Source organism: Asparagus officinalis, chromosome 10 (genome assembly GCF_001876935.1).
Source record: "Asparagus officinalis chromosome 10, Aspof.V1, whole genome shotgun sequence".
NCBI lineage: Eukaryota > Viridiplantae > Streptophyta > Magnoliopsida > Asparagales > Asparagaceae > Asparagus > Asparagus officinalis.
The window spans coordinates 71,594,749-71,619,972 of record NC_033803.1 but is presented as its reverse complement, the minus strand read 5'-3'; the positions used below and the strand labels follow the sequence as shown (position 1 = coordinate 71,619,972).

The following is a 25,224-nucleotide window of genomic DNA, read 5'->3' as shown; positions in this document are numbered from 1 at the left end:
TATTTGCCCTCTATTTGAATTTTACCAATTTAAGTTGGAAATTTAGGCCATTTGTCAAGAACATTGTTTAATAGTATTATATTTAATTTTTGGGTAAATAGATACTTGTCGTCTACCCCCCTAACAAAACCCTAAGATAGTTTTTCTGGATCCACCACTGCACATGCACAATAGGTTACAAATGAAATTCAGGCCTAGGTTTACCAAAAATCGACAGCAATGTAAGATTCAAGAGGGATAAATGATGAAATACTCCTTGCCTAATGCGAGTTGACGTCCAAGCATAAATACATGATAACTAGAAAGATTTGGTATAAATGCGTATTTGTTCCTGCATCCAACCTTATATGCAGTATACAAGTCGGCCACTATAAGATGAGAATCACTTGGAGATTGTTGACACAAGTATAAGCTTGTATTCATGTACACTATTTTTAAATCTTTGCACTTACCTAACTTCTGTGATGGCCAAAGTCAAACATTGATATGTAGCACATTGTTATCGAGGCGCGTGCCCCGGGTGCGGGGCGCTGCTGCCAGAGGCGGGGAGCTGCACGCACACGAGGCACGTGCGTGTGCGCCTCGTGCGCGCTTGACACCTGCATCATGTAATAGACTCTTTCTTCTGTTTTTTTAAATAATTTACATATTACATATTTACATCATGTAATAGACTCTTTCTTGCTAGTTGCTAATCCATTCTCTATCTTTTCATGTTTAACCTATAAAAAGGAAACAATAATTAGTAATTTAGTATACTTGTTTGTCAATTGTAACTTCCTTCTCTAATTAGCATGCTAACAAGAAAATTATGAACATGTAAATATGTATTTGTTACGACCATTCTCCATCTTTTCATGCAAACTAGCAAATAGCAATTAAGAATGCTAACTAGAAAAGTATGAACAATCATGTTTGTTAATCACTTAATTGTTACTTAAAAATACATATATCATATTTTAAATGAAAATACATATTTCTTATTTGTTACTTGCTTGTTTTGTTTCATAGACTTCTGCTTATGTTGGAGATTATCTTGCATTGTGATTTGTGAAAACTTATGAACTTCTCTATGTTATGCATGCTAATTATGACTCTTTCGTGATTTAGTAGGTAAAATTATAATTTTTAGTCTTTTATGTGATAATTTATAAACATGTTGCTTATATGCTTCTTTGTCTTATGTTGGAAAATATTAGTTTGAGTTGTGCGCCTTGCGCATGGTGCGCGTAAGGGGCCTTTGCGCCCAGCATTGCGCCTTGCACCTCGATAACACTAATGTAGCATCAGATCAGCTGAGATGCAGCGTAAATTGTTGAACAAAGTATAAGGCACACTTTGCTCAAAGAAAGTATAATATGAAGTTCAGAATTGAAAATATCTTACCTTCTCCAGTATTTACAAATAACTTAACAGTATACTAGAAGAAAGTATATTATGAAGTCAACCTTGCAAAAATATTGTGCTTGCAGGCAAATATATTGGATGATGAGAAATCCTAATCTATATCAATTCTAAAAATAAATTTGTAAGGGTGTAGATAGGAACTCAACAAAAAGAGGAACGAAGTATTTTTAAATGCAGCTCAAGAATGTAGGTCTTGCAGGAAAATGCCACTAAATTTTCTACCAAATAAGAAGAGCTCTCGCCTTCAATTTTACAGCGCTGAGCCATAGAGCCTCCAAGTATCATAGCACTAATTATTTCTGCAGCTATACTCTCAAAAAGATCAGCACCTCGAGCAGCACAATCACCAACATTGTCACCAACCTGGATTGACAATAAAAATAAATATTTAAAGCTCTCACTAAAAAAATGTCTAGTATACAGTTCAGCATGTTTAATTCAATGTTAAAAAAATACATTACGTACTAGATAGCAGAAAACAAATACAACATAACGCATAACATAGGTTACATGTTTTATTCTTCAAAACTTAATTAGAAGTCCAGTGTATTATATACAGTTAGTATAAAAAACCTCTAGTGATTTTGCAATAGCTAAATATTATCACTACTGCAACCAGAATACTCTCCTAAAGTTATGATCAGAACTGTCATGAGATGTCATGACAATAGAAATTTAAGCATGGCTAAGACATAAAAGCACAAAATAAATACAGTGTACCAGGTCTGCAATCACAGCAGGATTTCTAGGATCATCTTCAGGTATTCCCTGTTCTACTTTCCCAACCAGATCGGCTCCTACATCTGCTGCTTTTGTATAAATTCCACCACCAAGCTGAGCAAAAAGAGCAACAAACGAGGCACCAAAACCATATCCTACGAGGAGAAGAGGCACTGCACAGAATGCAAGCGTCACGGTTCATATATATCATATTGGATAAAACTCAATCTTGCACTATTAACCAATACGGATGAATTGGCAGGGCCCACAAAACTAGGCTTATTCATATAATCACAAATGGGAAATAGTCAACACAAAGAAATCAAAGCGAGTAACATATAGAAAAGGGTAGAGCTTCAGAGGCATGGATTTAATAAAGGTTCATAAAATTTGACCTCCAAATTATAACTGCATGTAGTCAGGACAATACGAGGTGTGATATGGTTTACCAGTACACGGTTGATGCAAGACAGGCCCTTCAATTTTTATACGCTGTTCATGAATGATGATATCATGTGCATCATTTTATAAAATGCTGTATAGGCAGATAAACAGTCACATGAGTCTCTAACAGCAAGTTTCCTCAGTGACCAGAAACTTTATATATGAGCTCCAAAGACTAGACGAACTGTAATTTCCAAACGCTTGACTTAGATACAAGTAGATATGATGGGGTTATGATCTTTCCGAAATTTATCTCCAAAGTAAATAACCACAAAGTTAGCCTTGTTGATTCTAACATATGCATTTATGCATAACATTATCCATGCATCCTGCCCCGCCTATAACTTTCTTATTGCATTCTGCCCCAAACTTATTCATAGTAATCTTCGAGATATAAAAGTATACTGAAATGTTGATCCAGTTCAAAAACACTGACTCAGTTAGCAGCGCAAGTCTAGACAGTACGAAACCAAGTTTATAACGTTCTGAGTTCAGTAGTTTGAGTCTACTTGACAGCTACAGTTTGGTGAGTTTACTGGCAGGATTATTTAGTCAAGTTCTATTACCATTGGGAAACAGAGATATAATTCGCTGTGAGAGTAGTCCCTATGGAGTTAGTTGTCATCACATGAAGGACAAAAGAAGAGGACATATCACTGGATTTGGAGACATTGTTTAAGTTCATGGAACCCACAAAAAGAGATAGGAAGAACAACTTTATTGTCCACTTTTTTACTGTGCTGGAAGAAATTTGGAGCTTGTGGACACAAATCTGATGGTCAAGAATACAAAGTTTAGATAGGCTCTACTTTCCAGATCCAGACAATAAGCTATTGCCCAAGAAAGGGGAGTTTAATTTTGACGAGTATTTTTGCCTTTGAGAATCAGAAAGTTCAGTAAAGTAAGATTTGAGGCAAACAAGACGCCATGACACAAATTAACAAGTCTACTAGATTAATTTTGATCTGTCTATATAAATGAAAGGATCCTTCACGAAGTCTGAAAATTTAGTGAACTTTGTTTCTGAAAAAGTCTTATCTCAAAGGGAAGGAAATATGGCGTTCCCTACTGAAAGATAAGCTATTATTGGGACAGTCGAGCATAATTTTTTTAATGAAATCTTTGACTTCGAAGCAACGAAAGTTACAGTAAACTAAGACTTGGGTAAACAGAAAGCGCACCTCAAATTGACAAGCCTACAAAATGAATTTGGTCAGCCCAAAAAAGAGAAGATGATTTTCAAATTTTCAGGAATTCATCAACAAATCTCATCCTAAAATGAAAGAAAACATCACAACGCCTGCTGGAATTTGGATACTGAAACCAGATAAGAATTCAGAAAAAGAATGACTCTGTACTCGATTCAACTGAAAGAAGCACGAGATCTAATAACTGAAACATTGCAATAGGAAACAGACAGAAAAATCATTGTTGACGCAATGTTTGTTTTATGGTGAGATAATAAATATCAGTAAACTCAAAGAACACTATACAGGGTTCTATACGTTCAAATATGGAGCAAGAATTATGCCTGCATCGTCAACCATCTTCATCGGTCTGAATATCAGATAAGGTATTTAACATCTTATATTCTTATCATGTCTGTTACTTGCATCACATATATGACTTACTACATATGTATAAAATACAGAATCATGTGTTATATATGAAACTACCATTGTTTTATGCATGGTGTATATTTAATATTAAGAGCAAGAAGTGCCATATATCCCATATTCACACTTAGTAGGCAACAGTTGAATCGAAATAAAGATCTGAACCAACGACAACTTGCAGGGAATCGATAAAATTTCGCAGATAAATATCTAAAATTCAAAAAAAAAATCACCATCGTGCAAAGCCAACAGTTGCCTGTTGTCCTTAGGAAGAAAGGTGACAAAGACTTACAGTCTGTGACCTTCATCGTACCATGTGAGCCTACTCCAAAACAGACATAAAATGTAGCATATAGGAAGGTCACACCAATTACAGCCATGCCGACAACAATAATGGCTGAAAGACCACCAGCCCGAACAGCAACCTATATTATTTGGAGAATCAATAGCGTGGTAACTCTATATAAATTATATTAAATATAGAACAAATATTCAATGGTTACCTGCAGAGCCTCCCTAGCAGAACGCCTAGCAGCACTAGAGACGCGAACATTTGCACGGACAGATACCCACATTCCAACATATCCAGCAACCCCAGAACATAGAGCCCCAAGGAGAAAAGCAGCAACTGTAACATACGCAGATGTTGACCTATAAATAGGAAGTTCGAGTCAATACAGAGAATGATATCCAACAAACAGGACATTGCAGAAACATGTGAAGCACACTATGATGAGGAGCGTAATATTTACATATAGCATACCTTCCCAAACCGGATGATTCCTGTTGCGGAGTTGAGCTACGGAAGAGATAAATGCTAAGGATGACAAGCGCCAGTATTATAGTCATCTTGGAAATTGTTCCGTATTGAGTCTGGAAAAAACCTTCTGCTCCATCCCTTATTGCCTCCGATATCTATAGAATGGACAAACCATAAAGATCAAACATATTACTGAAATTATATTCTCTACACACACCCACTAGAATTAGAATTCATATTGCTAAAAACAGCAACAATCTACAGTTTAACTGAAAAGTGAAATTGAAAAAGATGACCTGAAGAACTATAAAGAGAAAGTGTCATCCAATTTCTTAAGAAATAAATAATAAACAAGACACATCACTTCGTGACAGTATGTTATAATATGAAATTGTATTAGTGCATCATCAGGAAAGTAAATAATTAAATTATAAACACTGTGTAGCAAGGAAAGATATCTAAACCACATCAACAAGAGTACATAACAAACTAGAAAGTAAATTACGCAAAAGCAGGACATCTCCAACTGCAAGCATTAAATGTAAAAGACATGATAGACATATGTGACCATTTATGAGATATAAAATACCTGGACCATTTCGGGAGGCCCCTCGTCTTTTGCAAGAACCCACTTTGTCAGATATATTGAAAAGAAGAAGCTGAGCACACAGATGGAGAAGACAAACAAAACAATTGGGGAAGTCCTAGCTCCAATGTAAATCACAGCTCCAAATGCCAAAAGAAGAAGGACAAACAAAATACGAACATCTATTCTCATGAACACCCGAAGGATCTGCAAAAGTAGGAGAAACTGTTAATAATATGGGAGATACGAACATAAAAATCGACATACACTACACCTGTTGAAAACAGAAACAAAATGAAAGCCACTTTATTAGGAGGACACTGACTGGGTAATTTGAAATCTAAGGCCTCGTTTGGTACGCGGGAATGAGGTGGAATGGAATGATCATTCTCACTTTTCATTCCTTTCTACCAAACACACACTCTTTTTTGAAGTTGGAATGCACATTCCCACTTCTCATCAATTCCCACTTTATGTGGGAATGAGCATTCCCAATGAAATGATAGGGAATGAGGATTCCCACTTAAATGAGAATCACTAAAATATACAATTTTAAAATACGCCCATTCCCACTTCATTTTATAAATTACACCCAAACGTGAGAATGATAATGATTATTCCATTCTCACATTAATTCCATTCCATTCCTTCTTCCATTCCATTCTCATTCGAGTCCATTCCCGCGTACCAAACGAGGCGTAAGTGAATGTATTGTACGAAACTATTTCCATATAAATCAAATTATGTGAATATGAACATGCTGATATGATGCTTTGGAAATTTATAGTAGTAAAGTATATTTCTAGAGTAGTAAAGTACGATAAATTCTCTTTCATCCATAATAATCAATTTATACGTATTTTTAAGGAAAAGGGGTCATATTAGTCTTATTCATTGTTGATAAAATAAATTTTCGTTGTCTGCTTCAGTAGTTTTCCCCATAAGTAGCAGATAACGTGAGTACTCATTCCCACAAAAGATATGTAACTAGAAATCCAACAAATAGTCCAAAATGACAGAACAAAACAAAGATAGGGTCGATTAAGGTATTTGACAAGAAAACCTATCAACATATCAGAACTATACCTGAGGGACTTGTGCTTTACTCTGCATGTTGGGAAATGTCCTGGGTTGGTCTTGGTATGAGCCCACGATTCCATTCTCCACATCGTCATCCATTGCGATAGCAAGGGAGGAATTCACCCTCCGGACAACAGGGAAAGGAGCAACCTCCCCGCCAGGGGGCAAGTCACTCCCTGAACCTGATTGCTGAATTTTGAATGGTTTTGTTTCTGCAGAAATGAAATACCCATGGACAGTAAAGGAATTCCAGAAGTGTCAGGAAAAAAGTGTCAGAAAAAGATGTTTGATCTCTGACAATAAATTTAATTAATAGATAATGTACAGGTTGTTCACTGCTACAAAGAAGCATCCTTCTGAGTCAAATTTAAGAAGCATATGGATAATAGTGTCATATACACTGAGGTGCAATGATAGAATATATGAAATACAACAGTGATCAAGTTGTTTATGCAAAGAACTAGCATTAGCACATCTACGTGTAAAGGAGAAAAGACAACTAACTAGAATGATATGTCCAAGCACTATCAGGAAACATTTACATTCACAGGACACAAATCTGAAAACCCACGAAGCTAGTTGGGTTGGTGCGCTATGATTGTATACAACCTTTAGCAGTTTGGACAAACATAGATCCTGATTTCATAAGAAATTTCCCCATTCTCGATAATATACTGAAGAAAACTGTTTACTATCTATCGATTGATTGAAAGGGAACACAGTGTAGTCTCAACCTTGGTCAACATCTAAGCAAAATTAATTCCACCAAATGGAATAGAAGAGTGAAAATATGAAGACAACTGCTAAAGTTAACATCCTGATCTACTTGGACTCCATGCATGAAGCTTTACAAGAAAAAAAAAACAAAAAAGGCATAAAGTCCTTCTCTACAGAAGTTCAATCACCTGAACATGACGTCAAATTTGACCCATTTGTGATGTATAACGCTGGTTAAAAATATTTTCTCAAAATAAGTAAGTTAATAAATGTTTAGCTTGGACCTGTTAGATGTCCAACAATTTGTCATAAAGTTTGCAGTTTCTCATTTCATATTATTCCGCCAGAAATTATCCCATAAATCTCTGTAACCTAGGTGATACCCAGATGACCGCTGTGACCAATGTAATGTTCCACCTCAATTATTTTCTCCTTTAAATGCTTCGCATTCAAAAAACACAATAGTCTTAACAAAGCCCCTGACATGTCAACATTGTCAAGTTTAATCTGGCATATTTCCGAACTTTTGCAGGCATATATGTCTTACATGGTACCTCACAATGAATTATAACTATATTTTGATTATACAATGCATATGTTAATATTATTTTCTAAATTCAGTTCATTTCTTATAATTTATAAATCATTATGCGCAAATGGATCCCTACTGTGTCAACTTTTGGTTGCATGTAGGATTTTTTTACAATTCTATTAGATACATAACAATTGTTATACTCATTACAAAACTTTGGAAATGCGTGTATGCAATTATATCTTTCATCCCCAGGGTGGTTAGTGGCTACCATTTACTCAATGCTCCAGTGGTTTCTGCGGGTGTCGCATAACAGAAACCTGCCATTTATAATATTCCCGATACACTCCTAATTCGCCTGACCTAAAATGAGCCAAATACAACATCGAGAGAGAACTCATCTATACATCATAATCAATTAGGAACCATGTTCATTTCAAGCTCTTAATCTATTTAATGACAAAAACATCATTGGTAGTCACTAGTGAGTAGATGATAATGCTCGAAAACATCTAGGGATGCATAATTAATTATTTCCTTCAGTTTCTACTAAGTAAAGGAGTATCCTACATCCAATACACGCGGCATGCACAAGTTATTAACTAATTTACACTGCTTCAGCAGTTCATTATCCGAGCCGCGGCATCGATAAGAAACCCTAGCATGAATAACTACACATTAAATCTATAGAGAAAATCCATACATCTTCATGAACCATGGCTGCTCGGAAAGTAATCTAAACGCGAAATCATCAGCGGATGCAGATTCAAGAAGTATTCGTCAATTGAATACCGATTCTACTTAGAATGAGCCGAAGATTCAAAGCGATCGTCGTTTTCTCAAAATTTCAGCATCTAATCTTTCAAACATTTGATCTATCCAAGAATCGCCTCGATTCTCCATTTCCGATCGAATTCTAATCTTTCAAACATTTGATCTATCCAAGAATCGCCTCGATTCTCCATTTCCGATCGAATCAACAGCAAAGACATAGAAAATTCAAGAATCGCCTCGATTCTCCATTTCCGATCGAATCAACAGCAAAGACATAGAAAATTCAAAAAATCAAGAACAAAAAAGAATCAAAGAACTGACCTTAGAATCGAGCTAGGGTTTAGGAAATCCACAGCGAGCGGAGCTCAGGAACACAGGTTTAGAGAAAGAGAGAGCGAGTGCTTTCTTGATGACGACGAGGTGAAATATCGGGTACGGTTTGGGTTCGGGTTAATTCGACCCGTTTTCGTTCCGGACGCTAGTTAATCGTAGGTCACCGTCAGTTTTCGCGCCTGAACTCGATAGACCCGATAATGATTTTGGTCATAATTGTGTGGGGGACCCATGTAAAATATTGCATTAATTACATTCATGCTCTTGACTTGTTTTTGTTAAGAAAAATTCTTTAAGGACCCAAAATATGGGACCAATAGGGGATAAGTGAGGTGTCTCGTTCCTATTGGATAATGAGTTGGTCATCATTAATGATGACCAACTCATTATCATGATGACCAACTCATTATCCAATAAGAAGGGGACACCTCACTTGTCCCCCCTATTGGTCTCATATTTTGGGTCCTTGTAGCAAAGCTCTTTTGTTAATTAATTGATTGACATATTTATTCCTCTCAAATTCTCATATTTCACTCAAAATGACCCCTCCAACTATCCATAATCTACCAAAAAATATTGGACAAATTTTCAAAATCAACTCATTTAGAAACTTAATTACAAAAATCGACTCATTTCGAATTTCATCGCCAAAATCGACCCAGTTTCGGCCAATTGGTTAAAACCGGGTCGATTTTGGCGAAATAACTTATGAAAAACATCATGGGACTTCAAGTCCTGTGAAGTTTAAGCGTGTTGTTAAACTTCACGGGACTTCACGTCCCGTGAAGTTTCATAACATTTTTTTATCAAAATCGACCTAGTTTCAGCCAACTGACTAAAACTGAGTCGATTTTGATAATTAAGTTGCAAATAAGTCGTTTTTTGTAATTAAATTGCTAAATATGTTGGTTTTAAAATTTTGTCCAAAAAAATTATATTGTGCTTAAAGTAAGGGTGTCTTCATCACCATCAAGATAGCCAGAATCCAACATCTTGTGTTTTTGAGACAATAATTTAAAAATAAAAAGCTTTTTCCTGATTTTGGTCCTGATCCTGAAATGTGGCGTACTTTGTGGCCCTAAACTTAGACCCCCATCTACTATTCAGCCTTCAATGGGCATTTGAAGTGTTTATTTATAGTGAAACCATGGGCTTAAAGTGCAGCATCAGGTACTTAATTTTTTTGTAGTGGTTTGAATTAAACCGCCAACGGGCTCACACATAGCAGTTAGCAAGCCGGGCTAATGCCTCATTTTGGTATGCTTGAGAATGCTCATTCTCATTGAATGGGATGCCATTTTCTAATAATAACCCTACTAAATAATTTCAACCTTTATAAGTAAATTTTATAAAATATATGTTTTCTAATAGAAATCAATTTTTCATTGGATAGTTTTATTTTGGCATACCATCTCAATTTCGATATTTTGATTTACTAATAGAAAATTATTTTTCATAAAATTTATTTTTGGATAGAAGTAATACATGTTAGATTAATTATTAATTTGGATACAAAAATCTTACAATGGAGTCGATTTTGAAATATATTTTAGATTAATTATTCATTTGGATACAGTTTAAAATCTTGAGACTGTATTTTTTTAAAAAATATTTTATTGATGGGGCATAATTGAAAGTTATAAATATTTATTGATTCCCATTTAAGGAGAAATGCACATTCCCTATTTCACAATGGGGATGCTTGTTCCCGCATAAAGTAAAAATGAATAAGTATTGGCAATTGACATTCCCACTTCAAAAAGGTTGTCCTGTTTAGGCATGAATGAGAAGTGAGAATGAGCATTTCATTCATATCTATTTCTACGTACAAAACGAGGCATAGCGGGATTAAGCGCTACATCACGTGAGTGCGGTGGGAACAATCTCTAGAATTCACATAGCCGGGTGGTAATATTGGGACAATCCAATTGTCACGTCGGACCAGCACTAAGGCCAACCGGTTGTTATGTCACGTCGAGAACATCGCCTATTTAAGATGAGGTGATTGTAAACAAGAGATGCGTACATCGTAGTAAAGAGAGAGTGTTTATTTTAGGTGGTTTCTTACCTTCGCATCAAGTGGTCTCAAATGGACTCCACTTGCATAAAGAGCCCATTGTATTATCATTGTTTTGAACTTACCATCCCTGTGGTTTCATTTTTGCAGTTGGACTCCCTCAGTGAATTTTTTTAAATTTTTTACCCTCACATAGACCTACTAATCTCTCCTAGGGGTATTATTTACCAAATTTTCACACGGGATAAAAGACTCAAAAAAAAAAACGAAAAACAAAAAAAAGTCACCAAGGAATTTAGCTGCAAAAATGAAACTATAGTTCGAAAAGAAACACTGTAGAGGGTCTATGTCAATTAACTTTTTTTTATATAATCAAATCCAATGCTTCTTATAAGGCATAAAATTAATTCGAAATACATGTGACTAATGCTTCTCTGATTGTTAGGTTTCTAAGGAATGCTGAATTGAATTTGAGTTCTGTATGTCCAGCAATATCTTAATTTGCTTCGTGCGCGCGCGTGCTCGCACCAACATTTTGTTCTGCACTTATTTTTCCTTGATAAACAGAAACTGTTCCTGTAAGAACTGTGAACTGCCAATCCTCGTCTGGTCTCGAGGCAGTCGCCGATGTTGCTGCTGCTATGCACAAGCAGGGTTCTATGGCATTGGTAAGTTCCTGGCATAGAATCAACGACTGTGTGTCGACTGCATGCACTGGAGCAGGTTTAGAATCAACGACTGTGGACTCTGTTAAATTGCGCAGCGAAATGTTAATGCAAGAGTATGTTTATATTTGGTATTCGCTTGTATTTGAGAATTTCAAAATTCCATGCTTTTCTAGGGCCTTCAGTGAATGCATCCTTGTGCATGCTGACAACAGATCATGTGTCATATTTACTGAAAAAATAATAAAACTGGCATTTATTTGCACAAGCGCAAGATTGCCTTCTCAATCGGTTATTACTTCTGAAAACTCAAATCCTGCATTTTGTAACGGTGGGAGTGTGGCAGCTGGTATTAATCTTGTGTAAATTGTCTAGAAAACAGCAGGTCATCTCTACTATATTTTATCTAATTTGGTGCATTTAGTTGTAGGTAATGCTAGTCACTAGTCAGGCAAGTGATCGTACTGGAGCTGTACCTCACAGAGAGAAATATACCACAACCGATATAGATTTTCTCCGCTACCAAAAAGTAATAGCGGAGAGATCACCACTTTTGATTAGAACCGTCTATCGTGAAGTTGATGGTTGTGATTCATTTTGAGCTTATATTGGGAATGTTGCAATACACGGGAGACGTACATAGGAAGTTATCGAGATTTGGAACGACTCGTTGCCATAATTAGATGACAGGCATTTGTAATCGAAAGTAAGTCACTAGCTTTTGATAGTGGAGAGGACCCAAATTCTATCGCAGCTCAGAAGGGCTCCCCATACTAGGCATACTCAGGCTAAAAAAATTCAAATCTTCCATAACGTTTGTTTTGGGAACTCTACTTGCTGCTTTCGGATCTATCACTGAAGAGATTTTTACATTCTCATGCATCATCCTTAATTTGTGAGATTTTTACTGCAATACGTTGCTTCATGATATTAATTCTGTCACGGGTAATTGCATCGTGATCGTGTCTGAGCTTTGTTTTCAGTTTTCCCTTTTTGATTCTTCTAACCTGTTTGCTCTTCACCTACGTCTCCATTCTTATTGAAGAGGATTGTTTGGGGGTGCTTCGGCTAATGAAGCACAGTCTCTGCAGTTCCGTGGACAAATTTTTGAAATAGACCCATTTTAATATTTGTCTACATAGCTGGACTCGCTTCGGTTTTATTTACAAAAAACCGATCCAGTCTCGGCCACATTATTGTTGCCTAAAACTTATTAGATTTTAAAAAAACAATTTACTAATTAATTAGATGGGGTTACCAACCTGCCTAATTTGTAGGTCGTAACTCAAAATAAACCATGGTCCGCAACCACGACTATTTAGAACTTAGTTCAAAAACAGTTGTGGTTGCCAATCACGAACATGTAAGTAAAAACAGTTGTTCAGAATTGCTTAGGAGCCCCCTTGCAATTACCCTAGACGTACAGTTACATTTTATAGTAGGTCAGAAGGGCAGATAGGTAACTTTGGCCGAGTTGAGCTAGCAGCGATCATCTACTTCACAGATATCAACCGCCGAAGGAGGTGAGTCACCCAGGTGTTTAATGTGAGGGTGACAGGAGGCGCATAATAGTGACGAGGTCCAATGAGTCATAAAGACTATTGAGGCCAGAGCAATGATGATTCTCACCATGCATTTTATAAAGTGATGACACTCGATTGTCGGTGAAGGGGTCGAGGACACACTGCCGCCCGACTCATCCTGTTGGAGGCCGACAACCACCGCCTTTTAGGTCGACCTCGCAAATTGTCGCCTGGGAGATCCGAATGGCAATAGGGAGTGGAGTCAATTAGAGTGGTAGGCCGATTGAGGATGTTTTTCGTCTCAATCTTATGGGTAGATCGACAAGTACCACCTTTTTAGTCGGCTTCGCAAGTTGTCCATCTGTTGGGTCGATCGCTGGAGCTACCCGAGTCGCCCCTCTTTGAATGCGGCCGATTAGTCACGGGATGGGATACGCGTCGTCTCCTAATGGGATCAACATTTAAACTAGTTTGCATGTCATAACAACCAACGAATTATGTTTTTTTTTTTAAACTAACCCGATTTCAGCAAACAATGTTGACGTGGCAGAAAATAGATCGATTTTTTTTTAAACAAAATTTAGATAGGGCGCCGATTTAACAAAAAAAAAAAAAAAAAGAAAGGCCATGACAATCTCCCTATCTACAACTCTTTACTTTATTTTCTTAATAATATTCTCCGTTAATAAATACAGACGTGGCATGCATTTAATAATCGCGCCGGCCAGAATGCCACGTGCGGCCATCAAGGGGGGCACGCGTTTAATCCAAAACCCGGTGCATCAAAAGGAAACGGGGCCGGCCCACTTCAGCCCGTAGATCGAGGTCCAGCTCAGACTCTTCGGGTCCTCATCGCATGGGCGTGGCTCTTCGCCTCAGCCCCTCCGGCCCTCACGTGACCCTATTCGCCCACGTCGGACGCCCAAATCCTAGGTTCAACTCATTCTTCCTTCCTTCTGGTCCGCCCCGCCAACCCCCCCCCCCCCCCCCGCCCTCACACCCACACCCAATTCTTCCTCTGGGGGGGGGGGGGGGGTCTTGAGTTCCAAGGCCCCTCCCCTGTCAAGTGTCGGGTCTCGTTGCCTGCTCTTTCCTTTTCGATGCTTAAAGATGCTCTGAACTCTCTCCATACTTGTATCAACTTGTGTATTTTCAGCGAGTGATAAGTCACTACGTGGCTGTTCAATGAATGAGTTGGATCTGTGTGAAGCCACCCATAGTTGTCATCACTTGTAGTTTTCTAATATGCGTTTTGTATATATATATATAATAATAATATATATATATTATATATATATATATATATATATATATATATATATATATATATAATATATATATATATATTATAATAATATATATATACTATATATATATATATATATATATAATAATAATATATATATATATATAAGGCACACCCCCTACTGTCCTCTGAAGTCGTCGTTTTAGTTTTCTCTCCTTTTTTTTTAAATGTGTGCGGCGGAACAGGGATGGGAAAAAGAAGAATAGGCTGGTAGAAAATGAAATAGGGTTTTGGGTATATATGATGGTCGTTTTTTAGTAATAGACTCTCTAACAAATTTTGTATAGGGAGAGGTTCAAATGCAAACCTCACTATCCTAAAAACTAAAAACCTATCCACTCCGTTGGATTGAGATTCATTCAATGGCTGAGATTATAAGACAATTAATGCTGCATAAGGGTAATCAGGTAAATTTATCAGCTTCCAAAGAGAGGTAATTAATGTGACTGTTGAGTTCCCCAAAAGTCACACCTCTCTCGTACACCCCCCATCTTTCTCTCTCTCCATCTCTTCTTATTCAGACCATCACCACCGCACCCATCAACTCCTATCAAGCGCCGACCGTCGCCTCCCATGAGCTCGACCTGTGCCGCCTCCAGCTCGCCGCCGCTCCCCCACCGCCCTCGCCTGAGCTCGTCCCCACCCTTGGCTGCACCGAACTCCTCCCCAAGCCGCCCTCCTCTCTCGTCGCCCACCTCCAGCGCCACCCATCGGCCGTCCTCATGGCCATCACCACCTCCGAGCTCCGCCATCTCGAACCAAATCCCCGCCTCCGACCTCGCCCTCATCCCCTCCCACCACGTCAGCTCCGACAGCAGCGCCTCCACGTCCAGCTACCGCCGCTCCAACCTCCTCGACGACCTCCGCCATCTCGATTCACAGCAGTGAATCTGGATTCACATCAGTGAATCTCGATTCACTGCTGTGAATCGCTATTCACTGCTGTGAATCGAGATTCACTGATGTGAATCGAGATTCACTGATGTGAATCGAGATTCACTGCAGTGAATCCAGATTCACTACAGCGAAAGCTTGGATGGTTAGGATGGTTTTTAGTGAATCCATAAGTTTCTTATTCTTTTTGTTTTTTATTTTTGCAGATTTGCTATTGTTTGATAACGAGTTTCAGTTCACTGAATCTGGATTCAATTTAGTGAATCTGGATTCACTCGCGGCTTCGGTTCGTCAGAGCGGCTTCGGTTCGTCGGAGGGAGCTCAGGGGCAGTGGAGTTGGAGGAGCTCGGTGAGGAGTTAGTGGTGTTTGTGGTGGTGAGAGAGAGGAAGAGAGAGGGGGCTGGTTCAAGCTTTTGGGAAATGGAGGAGAGAGAGAGGAGAACGTGAGAGGAAATTTGTCTATAATGTAAGAGAGAGTATTAAAGGACGTGTATTAAATTTGTATCATTGTTCCAATGTAATCAGTCACCATTAATGCAATGAATTGTTCCAATTTTACCCTTTTCACATTAATGCAGTGTATTAAATTTGTCTATATTTACAATTCTGCCATCGAAATCTAGGCCATTGGATTAGATAGATTGGAGGGTTAGGATAGGTTTTTAGTTCTCTAGGTTTTTATTAGAACCTCTCCCTATATATATATATTATATACACTACACTACCTTACCATCTCAACTGGCAAAAACTTCATCAGAGCCTTGTAGCACTTTTTTGCGGTCATGACTCTCTTCACAAATATTGTCTAAATCTCACCACACGCCGCCACGAGCAACTAGTCCTTTCCTCAAACTGTTCAACCGAGAATAAAAAAGCCCACCAACCGCCTGCGCCGCTCAATTCCCTTCTCCCCTCCTTCCGGTCGCTGCTCCTCTTAATCCGCTGCTCAAAAGCTCTCGCCTCGGCCTCCTTTACGCGGCCGGAGTCCGGTCGTCCGAACCTCGAGAGGCTCGCCCTGCCTCCCGGGCGTCCCGCCCGCGTCCCATCGGCAACTTCGCGCCCGTTCCGATCGGCTGCCGGACCGGGGCTTGTCGTCTCCGCGAAATCCCGAGCTCACAGCGGGTCTACCTCGCAACGGGGCGCACCCTCTTCCTCTCCGTTCCGGCGGCCACACCTCTTTCGGCGAGCGGCTGACCATCCGACGTCTCCTTCCTGGGCCCACACAGAGGCGGCCAACGACTGCCGTTCACGCGCACTAGCGAGTTCAAGCAGGAGGGCCTCCCATGGCCGCGCGTGTTCCCCAAGGCCATCGCGAGCTCTCACGGCGCGTCGGGCTCTGCCTCCTGGCCCTCTTCCACCTCCGCTCGCGCCTGTGGATCGTCGACGGCCCCTGCGGGCGTCGCCCCGCCAACGCGAACCTCGCTCTACTTCAACGGCCGGCTGCTCGCCATGTCGAGGACGACCTCCCCTACAACGTGTCCGTCACGTGCGACCAAACGACGTGGAGACCGTCGGCAGGTACGGCTTCGCGTTCGGCGGCCCGTCTCTCCTCCCCGATAGTCGCCCACAGTCCGAGGATCGACCCGCACCAGGGCACCTCTTCCGCGCTGTCGGCTACAGCATAACGGCAGACCCTACCTCAGTACGTTCAGGGTCAACCCGCTGACCGACGAGAAGATCAAACGGACGTGCCCGTCACGCAGCTAGGCCAGCACGATTGGTCAACGACTTTCGCCATCACGCCGACCACACGCCGTCATCCCCGACACCAAGAATCGTCTTCGACCTTCCGAAGATGCTCCTCGGGGCCCCGGTCCGCTGCGATCGGCCGGAAAACCCCCCGGTTCGGCCTCCTCCGCAAATCGACGACGACGAAGTCCGGATCCGGTGGATACGACGCCCCGGCTGCTTCTGCTCCATTAAGGAACTCCCTGGAGGAGGAGGACGGCCGCGTCGTCGTCCGTCGGATCGGCCTCGTGCACTGACCCGGCCGGCTTCGATGCTCAGCGCGACCCCGGAAGGGGCGACGAAAAGAGCGTGCTGACAGCACGATCAGGCTTGACCTGAGGACGGCGCGGGTCGAGCCGGAGGCCGGGTCGTCGAGGGCCGTCAACTAGAAATGGGCCAGGGAACCGGTCCGGCTCGGCTAAGAAAGACCGCGTTCGTCTACCTCGCCGTCGCCGACCCTGGCCCGCAGGTGCTGCGGTGGAGGTGGCGAAGGCCGACCTGCAGACAGGGGAGTGAAGAGGATGGAGCACGGGGGCGTATGTTCGGGCGGCGACCGACTTCGTCGGCGAAAAGAGCGGGGGCCGGGGGAGAGGACGAAGGGTTCGTGCTGGTCCTCGGTCCACGACGAGGGTCCAGGAACGAGTCGGACGATGCGATATAACGACGCGGAGAGCAATGGGGTTCTGGCCACGTGAGGCTACCGGCGCAGGGTGCCGTACGGCTTCCACGGCACCTTCCGTGAGCCGGAGGATGCTGCGGCAAGGCAATGGCGGTGAGAATTGGAAAACGGCGCGTGGGTCGGCGCGTGCCGTTCCGAGTCGACGGGTGTAGATTTTATCAGAAGGAATCTGAATCTTGATGATAATAATAAAATCTGGTATTCTGATGAAGAATCTAATTATTAATCCTGCTGTTAATACTACAAGGTTCAGATATGTTCGGATGATTCCAAACGGACAGAAGCATGAGCACGTGAGTTGCAAGTGTGTTATCATATCATTTATCATAAAACATGCATGTGTATAAAGGGGAATTTTTTTTAAAACCGACCGATTTTGCTAAATAATTAGCAAATAGATCATCTTGTTAATTATAGCCAAATAGACATCTTTTTTGCCTGTTGGCAAAAAATAGCTTGATTTTAAAAAACAGAATGCTGTGCAGTCTATTTTTTAAAACCGACATCTTTTTTACTTGTTGGCCAAAAAGAGATCTATTTTGCTAAATAATTAGTAAAATGATATATTTTGTTAATTATTTAGCAAAATCAGACTTTTTTTTTTAATTTCCCGTGTTTAAATTGTACCTGAGAATGGTGCGTTCCGTTATTACGTGGCAGATCCTAAAATGGCTTCTCCGTATCCAAGCCCATGATTTAGGCCCAAATCCGATCCCAGGTGCATGTTAGCCTGAGAGCTAGAAATCTTGGATATGTCCAGCTTGGGCTTGCCAACTGCAAAAACGAACCGGCCACGTCTGATTTTCGTTTACCCGGGTCAAAGTTGGTTTTAAAAATAAAAAAAACAAGCTTAAGAGTCTTTTTTTAAGGTATGCTTTTGAAGTAAAGAAAACTGATTAAACTTTGGCTTAATTTTTACCAAATTAAAGACTAATTTTTGGGCTAATATTGAATATACTAAAACCAGTTTTGTGGAGTTGTGAACTAGCTCTTTTTTCCCCCAATCATACTCACCCGATGATCCCAACACACGCCTCATGTATTTAAAAAATTAAAATTTCGGTGAATGCTCTCCAGTAGAGGCTAACCTGAAACCTTAGAGTACTACTTATAGGCAGCTTACCAACTGATATAGAACACACTACGGATGTATTTATAGAGAAGCAGAATAGACACAAGCCCAAAAGCGGACCCGGTCGAGGAAAATAACTTGCAACGAAGAACGGGTCATATCTCTCAAACCGTTGTTGTGCGCGGCGGAAGCGGTCGAAACACACACAAGCCAAACAAGAGAGATCACAAGCAAAATACACAAGCACAATCACCAAATAACACAAGAGATTTACGTGGTTCGGCAATTGCCTACGTCTACGGGGAGAGGATGAGGAGATTCTACTAAATCAAGGAGAGTACAAATGGTTACAATCTCACAAAACTCACAAACTAACCCTCAACCAAAGCTCTCAACTTGCTCACAATATCTCCCTCTCTTAATGCTCAAGAGTCTCTCTAACCTCTGATTACAACTCTCCTTACTTTTTATGATTGATTCTAATCTCCATATATATAGAAAAATCAAAATAGACTAGGAATCCTAAAACAAAAAATAAAATAAATTAGGAATCCTAATAACCTCATGTTACCAAAATAGATTAGGAATCCTAATAGATTAGGAATACTGCTATCCAACAATTCTCTACCTCGGCGAAGTATTCTCAAAACTGAGCCGACATCAACATGAGCACCAATGTGTTGTCTCACCAAATTCGGCTGTACCAATGTGGTTGCCTACGTACCCCCTCTTGCCTAAGGAATCAAGCCTTCACGTAGTTCACCCAAACGGTCTCCAAAGGCCCTCAATCAAATAGAAAAGTCTGCAACTCTTCACTAATATCATCTGCATCCAAAACCAAATGATCCCCAATCTGTGTCACCTCAGCTGGAATCCCAAACGATGCAGTATGATCTGGAGTATGTGGTCACCTCAGCTGGAATCCCAAACGATGCAGTATGATCTGGAGTATGTGGAGTAAACTCCACCCAACGTGGAGTAGCATCACCCTCCACCTGCTGCGATATCCAAACGACCTGATCAACACTCTCTACCTGCTGAGAGTCCAATGTGACATATCTGCTCAGAATAAAATCAGAAGCTCCCAACAGATAATCAAATAAGACTCTGAATCCCAAACGCGCAATCGGGTCAAATCTCACATCATTGATATGACCAAATACTGGGTAACCAAATATCCAACGCCAACCAAAATCTGAAGCAAAATCTGAAGCAGCTCTACCAGATCCAATAACTCCTAATACAGCAGTCGGCGACCTATGATTAAGATGACCCAAATATGTCGAACCTCTAAAACTAGAACCAATGCTCGACAACCAACGTCGATCCTCCTCCAGAAAGGAACGACCCATCGAAACTGTCATCACATCTCGTCGCCCTAATGTTTTCTCTCCAATAAAGTGTCTCAAACTGTCATGAACTCGGCACAAATACAGTAGGTCCCTCTTGTACCTCCCTCTACAACCAAAATGAAGTACCTTCATCTTACTGTCAATACACTTCTTTAACTGTTGTTGACTACTAGGACTTCAAAACCAATGAGACTTGGTTACAACCCACAAATACCTAGTACAATCCCTAACAAAGGAAACCAAAATATCAATTACCTTCTAATGATGCCTCCTTGGAAGGCCCCCAAATACCTGAATGAACACCAAATAGAAGACCCCTCAATTATCAAATAGAAGTACCAAACTCTACCTCGGTCTCCTTGCTCATACCAATATGCTCAAAGGACTTCAATATGCAGGTCAATGACACTTCTCAATAATCCAATGCACCGTATCAACAAACAAAGGACTTCAATATGCAGGTCAATGACACTTCTCAATAATCCAATGCACCGTATCAACAAACAAATAACCCAGCCTCAAATCCTTCCCAATGCACCGTATCAACAAACAAATAACCCAGCCTCAAATCCTTCTATCTCGGCCAACTATCTCAAAGTACCAACAAACGAAGAATAGATCCAAACTGAGAAAAGAAAGAAACTTTACCAAAAAGATCCTACCTTTCTCACCAACCAAAACCCTAGACGAGCTTCCCAAATTGATCTACTCCTCTAACTAAGAAAAAACCCTAGATCTGGAATCTGGAGCTCTGATACTACTTGTTGTGCGCGGCGGAAGCGGTCGAAACACACACAAGCCAAACAAGAGAGGTCACAACCAAAATACACAAGCACAATCACCAAAATACACAAGCACAATCAAAGCCTATTAACGGGCGTAAATATCCTTCTGGTACAGATAGTCCTCCATCTGCGACTTCCAGTAGGCAAAATCCGACCCGTTAAATTTCTCAATCTTTGATTTGTTTTCCTCTGCCATGGTTTTCGCACAAATCTTCTGAACGAAGCTATGCTACTAGTTGTTGGAGATTCGAAACAATCAATTAATCGAACTCGTGTGCTTCCGGACCTTGTGCTAAGAATTTAACAAGTAGAAAAATCACCGCAAATAAAAGAAAAAATTACAGGAAAGATAAACAAGAAAGAACACACCATATTTAACGAGGTTCGGCAACGTGCCTACGTCCTCGGGGCCACACCACACAATTATTTTGATTAATTGAAAAAGATTATAATGCCCATAAATAGGTTTTTATCTCTCTGAGACCTCTCTGAAAGAATCCTCTCAAAACCCTCTTTTCACGTGTTCTACAAACCCTAAAAACGTTTAGGTATATAGTATCCCAGCCCAAAACAGTTTCCAAAATGAATTAGGAAACTGAAAAAAAAACTAACTTCGGTTGACCGGACCATGCTATTCGGTCGACTGGCCAGAGCGGCAACTTCCTACAGGGTTGTCGTGCATGTTTTCGATCGACCGGAGTCCTCGTGTCGGTTGACTGGTCAGAGCTCGACTTTGGGCTTGGATTTCTATAGGGTTTTCGGTCGACCGGACCATCCCTGTTGGTTGACCGGCCAGAGCAAGCTTCTCACGTTTGTTTCCTACAGGCGTCGCGATCGACCGAACCAAGTCCATCGGTCGACCGACCCACGTATTTTCTGTTTTCTTTGTTTGTTTGATTTCAGGTTTGGGTCTCCACATCCGAGACCAACATCAATTCAAATAAAATGTCTACTCTTTTATTTATTTTTATCAAACTGCTGCCTTTTGATTTGAACCAACAAGGCTGTTTCTTTGAATTTGCACCAGGAAGAACGACCCCTAGTACAACTTCACTGGTAATTAGCTAGCCATCCTGTGTTTATATTTTAGGCCTTTCTTGTAATTTTACCATGATTAGTTCTCGATTCATCACCTAAAATTCAAACATTGTAAATTTGATTAATAAATAAATGTGCATCATCCTCATGGATATGATTCAAGAAAACGTGCATCATCTGACCAAGAGGAAGTCCATCCATGGCAATGAAAATTTTTCGATAATTATGGAGGCAATTAGAGAAATTTAAAAAAACTAATTCCTCTGGCAATGTGTTCATTTTCTCAAAAAATCGAACCTGGTTGATTCTTTCTTTTCATGTTTAGAATGCTCATGGATGCTATTATTAGTGTATAACAAGTTCATTTGCTAATTAGATTACAGAAAAGTGTTGAAAAAAATAAGTGTAGGGGAGACGAATGGTAAAAAAAGAAAGTACATATGATACATTTACAGCATATATCTGCAAATTTATTACCATTGTATGCATGAAGTTTATAAAAAAAATTGTATGCATGGAATTATGAGAAAAGCCCATGGTATTGTCTTATTTCTTTGTATGGTATAACTTATATCTATAAATAAAGGATTTCTTTAGCCTTGTATGATCATTATTTTCTCAAAGCTAAAGCAGAGAAGGTAAATATCTAGTCTCCTTTATGGATACTATAATCTTCTGTTGATAATTAGTGTCACATCGCAGACGAATAAGAAGGGTTTCAGACTGTAAAATTTTAATCTGAAACTTTTTATCGAAAAATTCCGTATTTACTTTTCGAAAAATCTGTCACATAGCTATCATGTCAATTTTGTTATTATTTCAGTTGTTTTTATTATTTCAGTTGTGTTCTTTTTTTCCTTCGTTATTAATTTTCCATTTATTATCACTGATCAAGGGTAAACAAGAAATTAAGCATTCAATATTATTTGCCAATGTACTTTCATGATTACATCAAATGGGTAATCTTCAAAAATTTTACCTGCAGGAGAAAATGGCTGATCAAGCTTCAGAAAACAGTGGATCCAATACCAGCATTGTTCAAAATGTAAATATTGATGAACCACGTTATGATCCCTCTGATCCATTTTCTTTACTCCCACCAACACCAACCCCTCATCTATACATGAACTTATCTCATTATGGGCCTACAAACCATCACGCGCCATATAATTATTCAAATTCCTATGATTTCCACTTACATTGGCGAATCCGTTACCAGTATCATACCCGTTATCAACCATACTATCACCCGCCAGCCCGCTACCTTTCTAGGCATAGTATGGAAGTTCCTCCACCTAGGGGTGACTCTAACCTTAGGATTAGTCCTAATCTCAGGGCTTTACGGAACCATGTTTGTGCATGGATGCCTATGAGCCAAAGAACTGATCAGGCTCATATTGTTGCTAGAGCTCGTTTAAACATAGAAAGAGATGAGAGGCTTACTAATTGGCTTGATGCTCCGTATGTTAATGAGCACGAAACATCGACTAGCGAGAAGGAATGGAAGGAAGAGGCGAAGGAGAATGATGAAGAGAAGCTCGATCTCACACTTCATCTTTAAGAGGAGGGTAGAATGCAATGTAATACTGATCACTATTCATTTGTCATTAATTAATGTTTCTTTATAGCCTTGTTATCTTATCTTTTCTTTTATGTAAGAGATCACTAGCATGAGTTGCTTTTGTAAAAGCTAGTGAATCAATGTTATCTATCTGTCAGATTAATAAATTTTCAACATCAGCTCCCAACATGGTGACTTTTTTGTGTATTTCTGTTAATACTGAGAGCTCATGATCTTTCTTAACAAAAGAAATTTTATTTTGTGTTTTTCCTTTTTCTTTCTCTTTCACTCCTAAAAGTACCATAGATAGTATTTCATTTATTTTACTTGAGTGGTTTAGATATATATCCGCCATGCTGCATAACCCATTTTGTACTTATTACCCCTCCAGTGTCCATTTAGTATCGCTGTTTTGAACTTACTATCCATGTAGTTTCATTGTTGCAGATAGACCGTGGCTTAAAAGTTTTTTGACTCTTTTAACCTCAGATCACTAATTTCACCCAGGGGCAATATCTCCCAAAATTTTACTAGAGAGCCAAAAATTTTTAACCCCGACAGGGTCTATCTGATGTTAGTAACGGGCGTAAACCCAAACCTGTCAGCGTCTTCAGGCGAGGCGAGGTGAAGACTCAGGCGAGATCAGCGACTTCAGGCGAGGTTGTGATGGTTACAGGCGAGTTCGAGATAGGCGGCTCAGGCGAGGTCGACAGCGAGATGCAGGCAAGCTTAAGGCTTGCTGGCAGGCGAGTTTTCGATGAGCTATAGGCGGGTTTTCTCCAGGCAAGGTCGAAGCTCTTCAGGCGAGCTCAAGCGGGGCGATGTGCAAGCGAGCTCGTGACGTTGATCAGGCGAGCTTGGAGTCCCCCTCTTTGCCTGCGTTGTGTGAAATAGCTGGATCCAGCTGTTGGCTAGGGTTTACCTATTTAAGGGAACACTGTGCACGAGATGAGGGAGGAGAATCTCAGAGAGGATTTTTTTAAGAGCGGCGGCGGCGTTTTGTGAGCGTCTTCTCCTCCCCGACTTTTGAGCACGAGATTTTGAGAAGAAAAATCTCGGTCACTTAAGGGTTTCTTCCTGTAGCGATTTATTGAGGTGAGAGTGAGTTTTTCCTGTTGCCTTGAGAGAACAATAGATAGTTTTTTTTTTTTGCTCTTTTCGAGAGATCTCAAGTTGAGATATTCTCTTTGCAAGCTTTGTAATCTTCTTTAATATAAAGGAAATTATTTGTGTGGCTCCCGAGGACATAGGCAAGTTGCCGAACCTCGTTAAAACTCGGTGTTCTCCTTTTTCTTATAATTTTTTATTTGATGTGATTTCTTCTTTCCACTTCTTAACACAAGATTCAGTAGGACAAATTCCGCAGAGGGTTCATATTTGACAGGTGGTCGAGTAGCTAATGAGCAATTGTACCAACAATTGGTAGCTTGAATCCCTAACATCTGAAACAATGGAACAATATATATGGGTAGTAAGTTCAAAACAACGGTACTACAAGGAGGTCTATGCGGAATAATCATTTTTTATTTAACTCCAGCTAAGATCAGCACTTTATGTAGTAAAAAGCCATTTGCAACAATCCTCAAAGATATCCTTAGAAATACCATATGCTACATTGATAGGCTAGAGATACAG

At 40.1% G+C, this 25,224-nt stretch overlaps 2 protein-coding genes across 2 annotated transcripts in view; one reads left to right on the top strand and one right to left on the bottom strand.

Annotated features, from left to right (window-relative positions):
• The window catches only part of LOC109825116 (pyrophosphate-energized membrane proton pump 2), a 13,117-nt gene extending 4,014 nt beyond the window's left edge, over window positions 1-9,103 (bottom strand). Inside the window, exons 1-8 of the mRNA XM_020391850.1 lie at window positions 8,958-9,103; window positions 6,620-6,825; window positions 5,537-5,740; window positions 4,951-5,102; window positions 4,691-4,838; window positions 4,480-4,612; window positions 2,128-2,300; window positions 1,650-1,770 (exon numbers count right to left, since the gene is read on the bottom strand). Coding sequence (XP_020247439.1) covers window positions 1,650-1,770; window positions 2,128-2,300; window positions 4,480-4,612; window positions 4,691-4,838; window positions 4,951-5,102; window positions 5,537-5,740; window positions 6,620-6,712 — 1,024 coding nt within the window. The 5' untranslated portion in view covers window positions 6,713-6,825; window positions 8,958-9,103. The remainder of the gene's footprint in view (window positions 1-1,649; window positions 1,771-2,127; window positions 2,301-4,479; window positions 4,613-4,690; window positions 4,839-4,950; window positions 5,103-5,536; window positions 5,741-6,619; window positions 6,826-8,957) is intronic.
• On the top strand, window positions 11,059-17,618 carry LOC109826914 (9-cis-epoxycarotenoid dioxygenase 1, chloroplastic-like). Its single transcript, XM_020393927.1, is given in 10 exon segments — window positions 11,059-11,149; window positions 11,554-11,654; window positions 12,082-12,180; window positions 16,647-16,824; window positions 16,827-16,861; window positions 16,864-16,996; window positions 16,999-17,075; window positions 17,077-17,217; window positions 17,503-17,586; window positions 17,589-17,618. Coding segments are annotated over 10 exon segments (969 nt in total).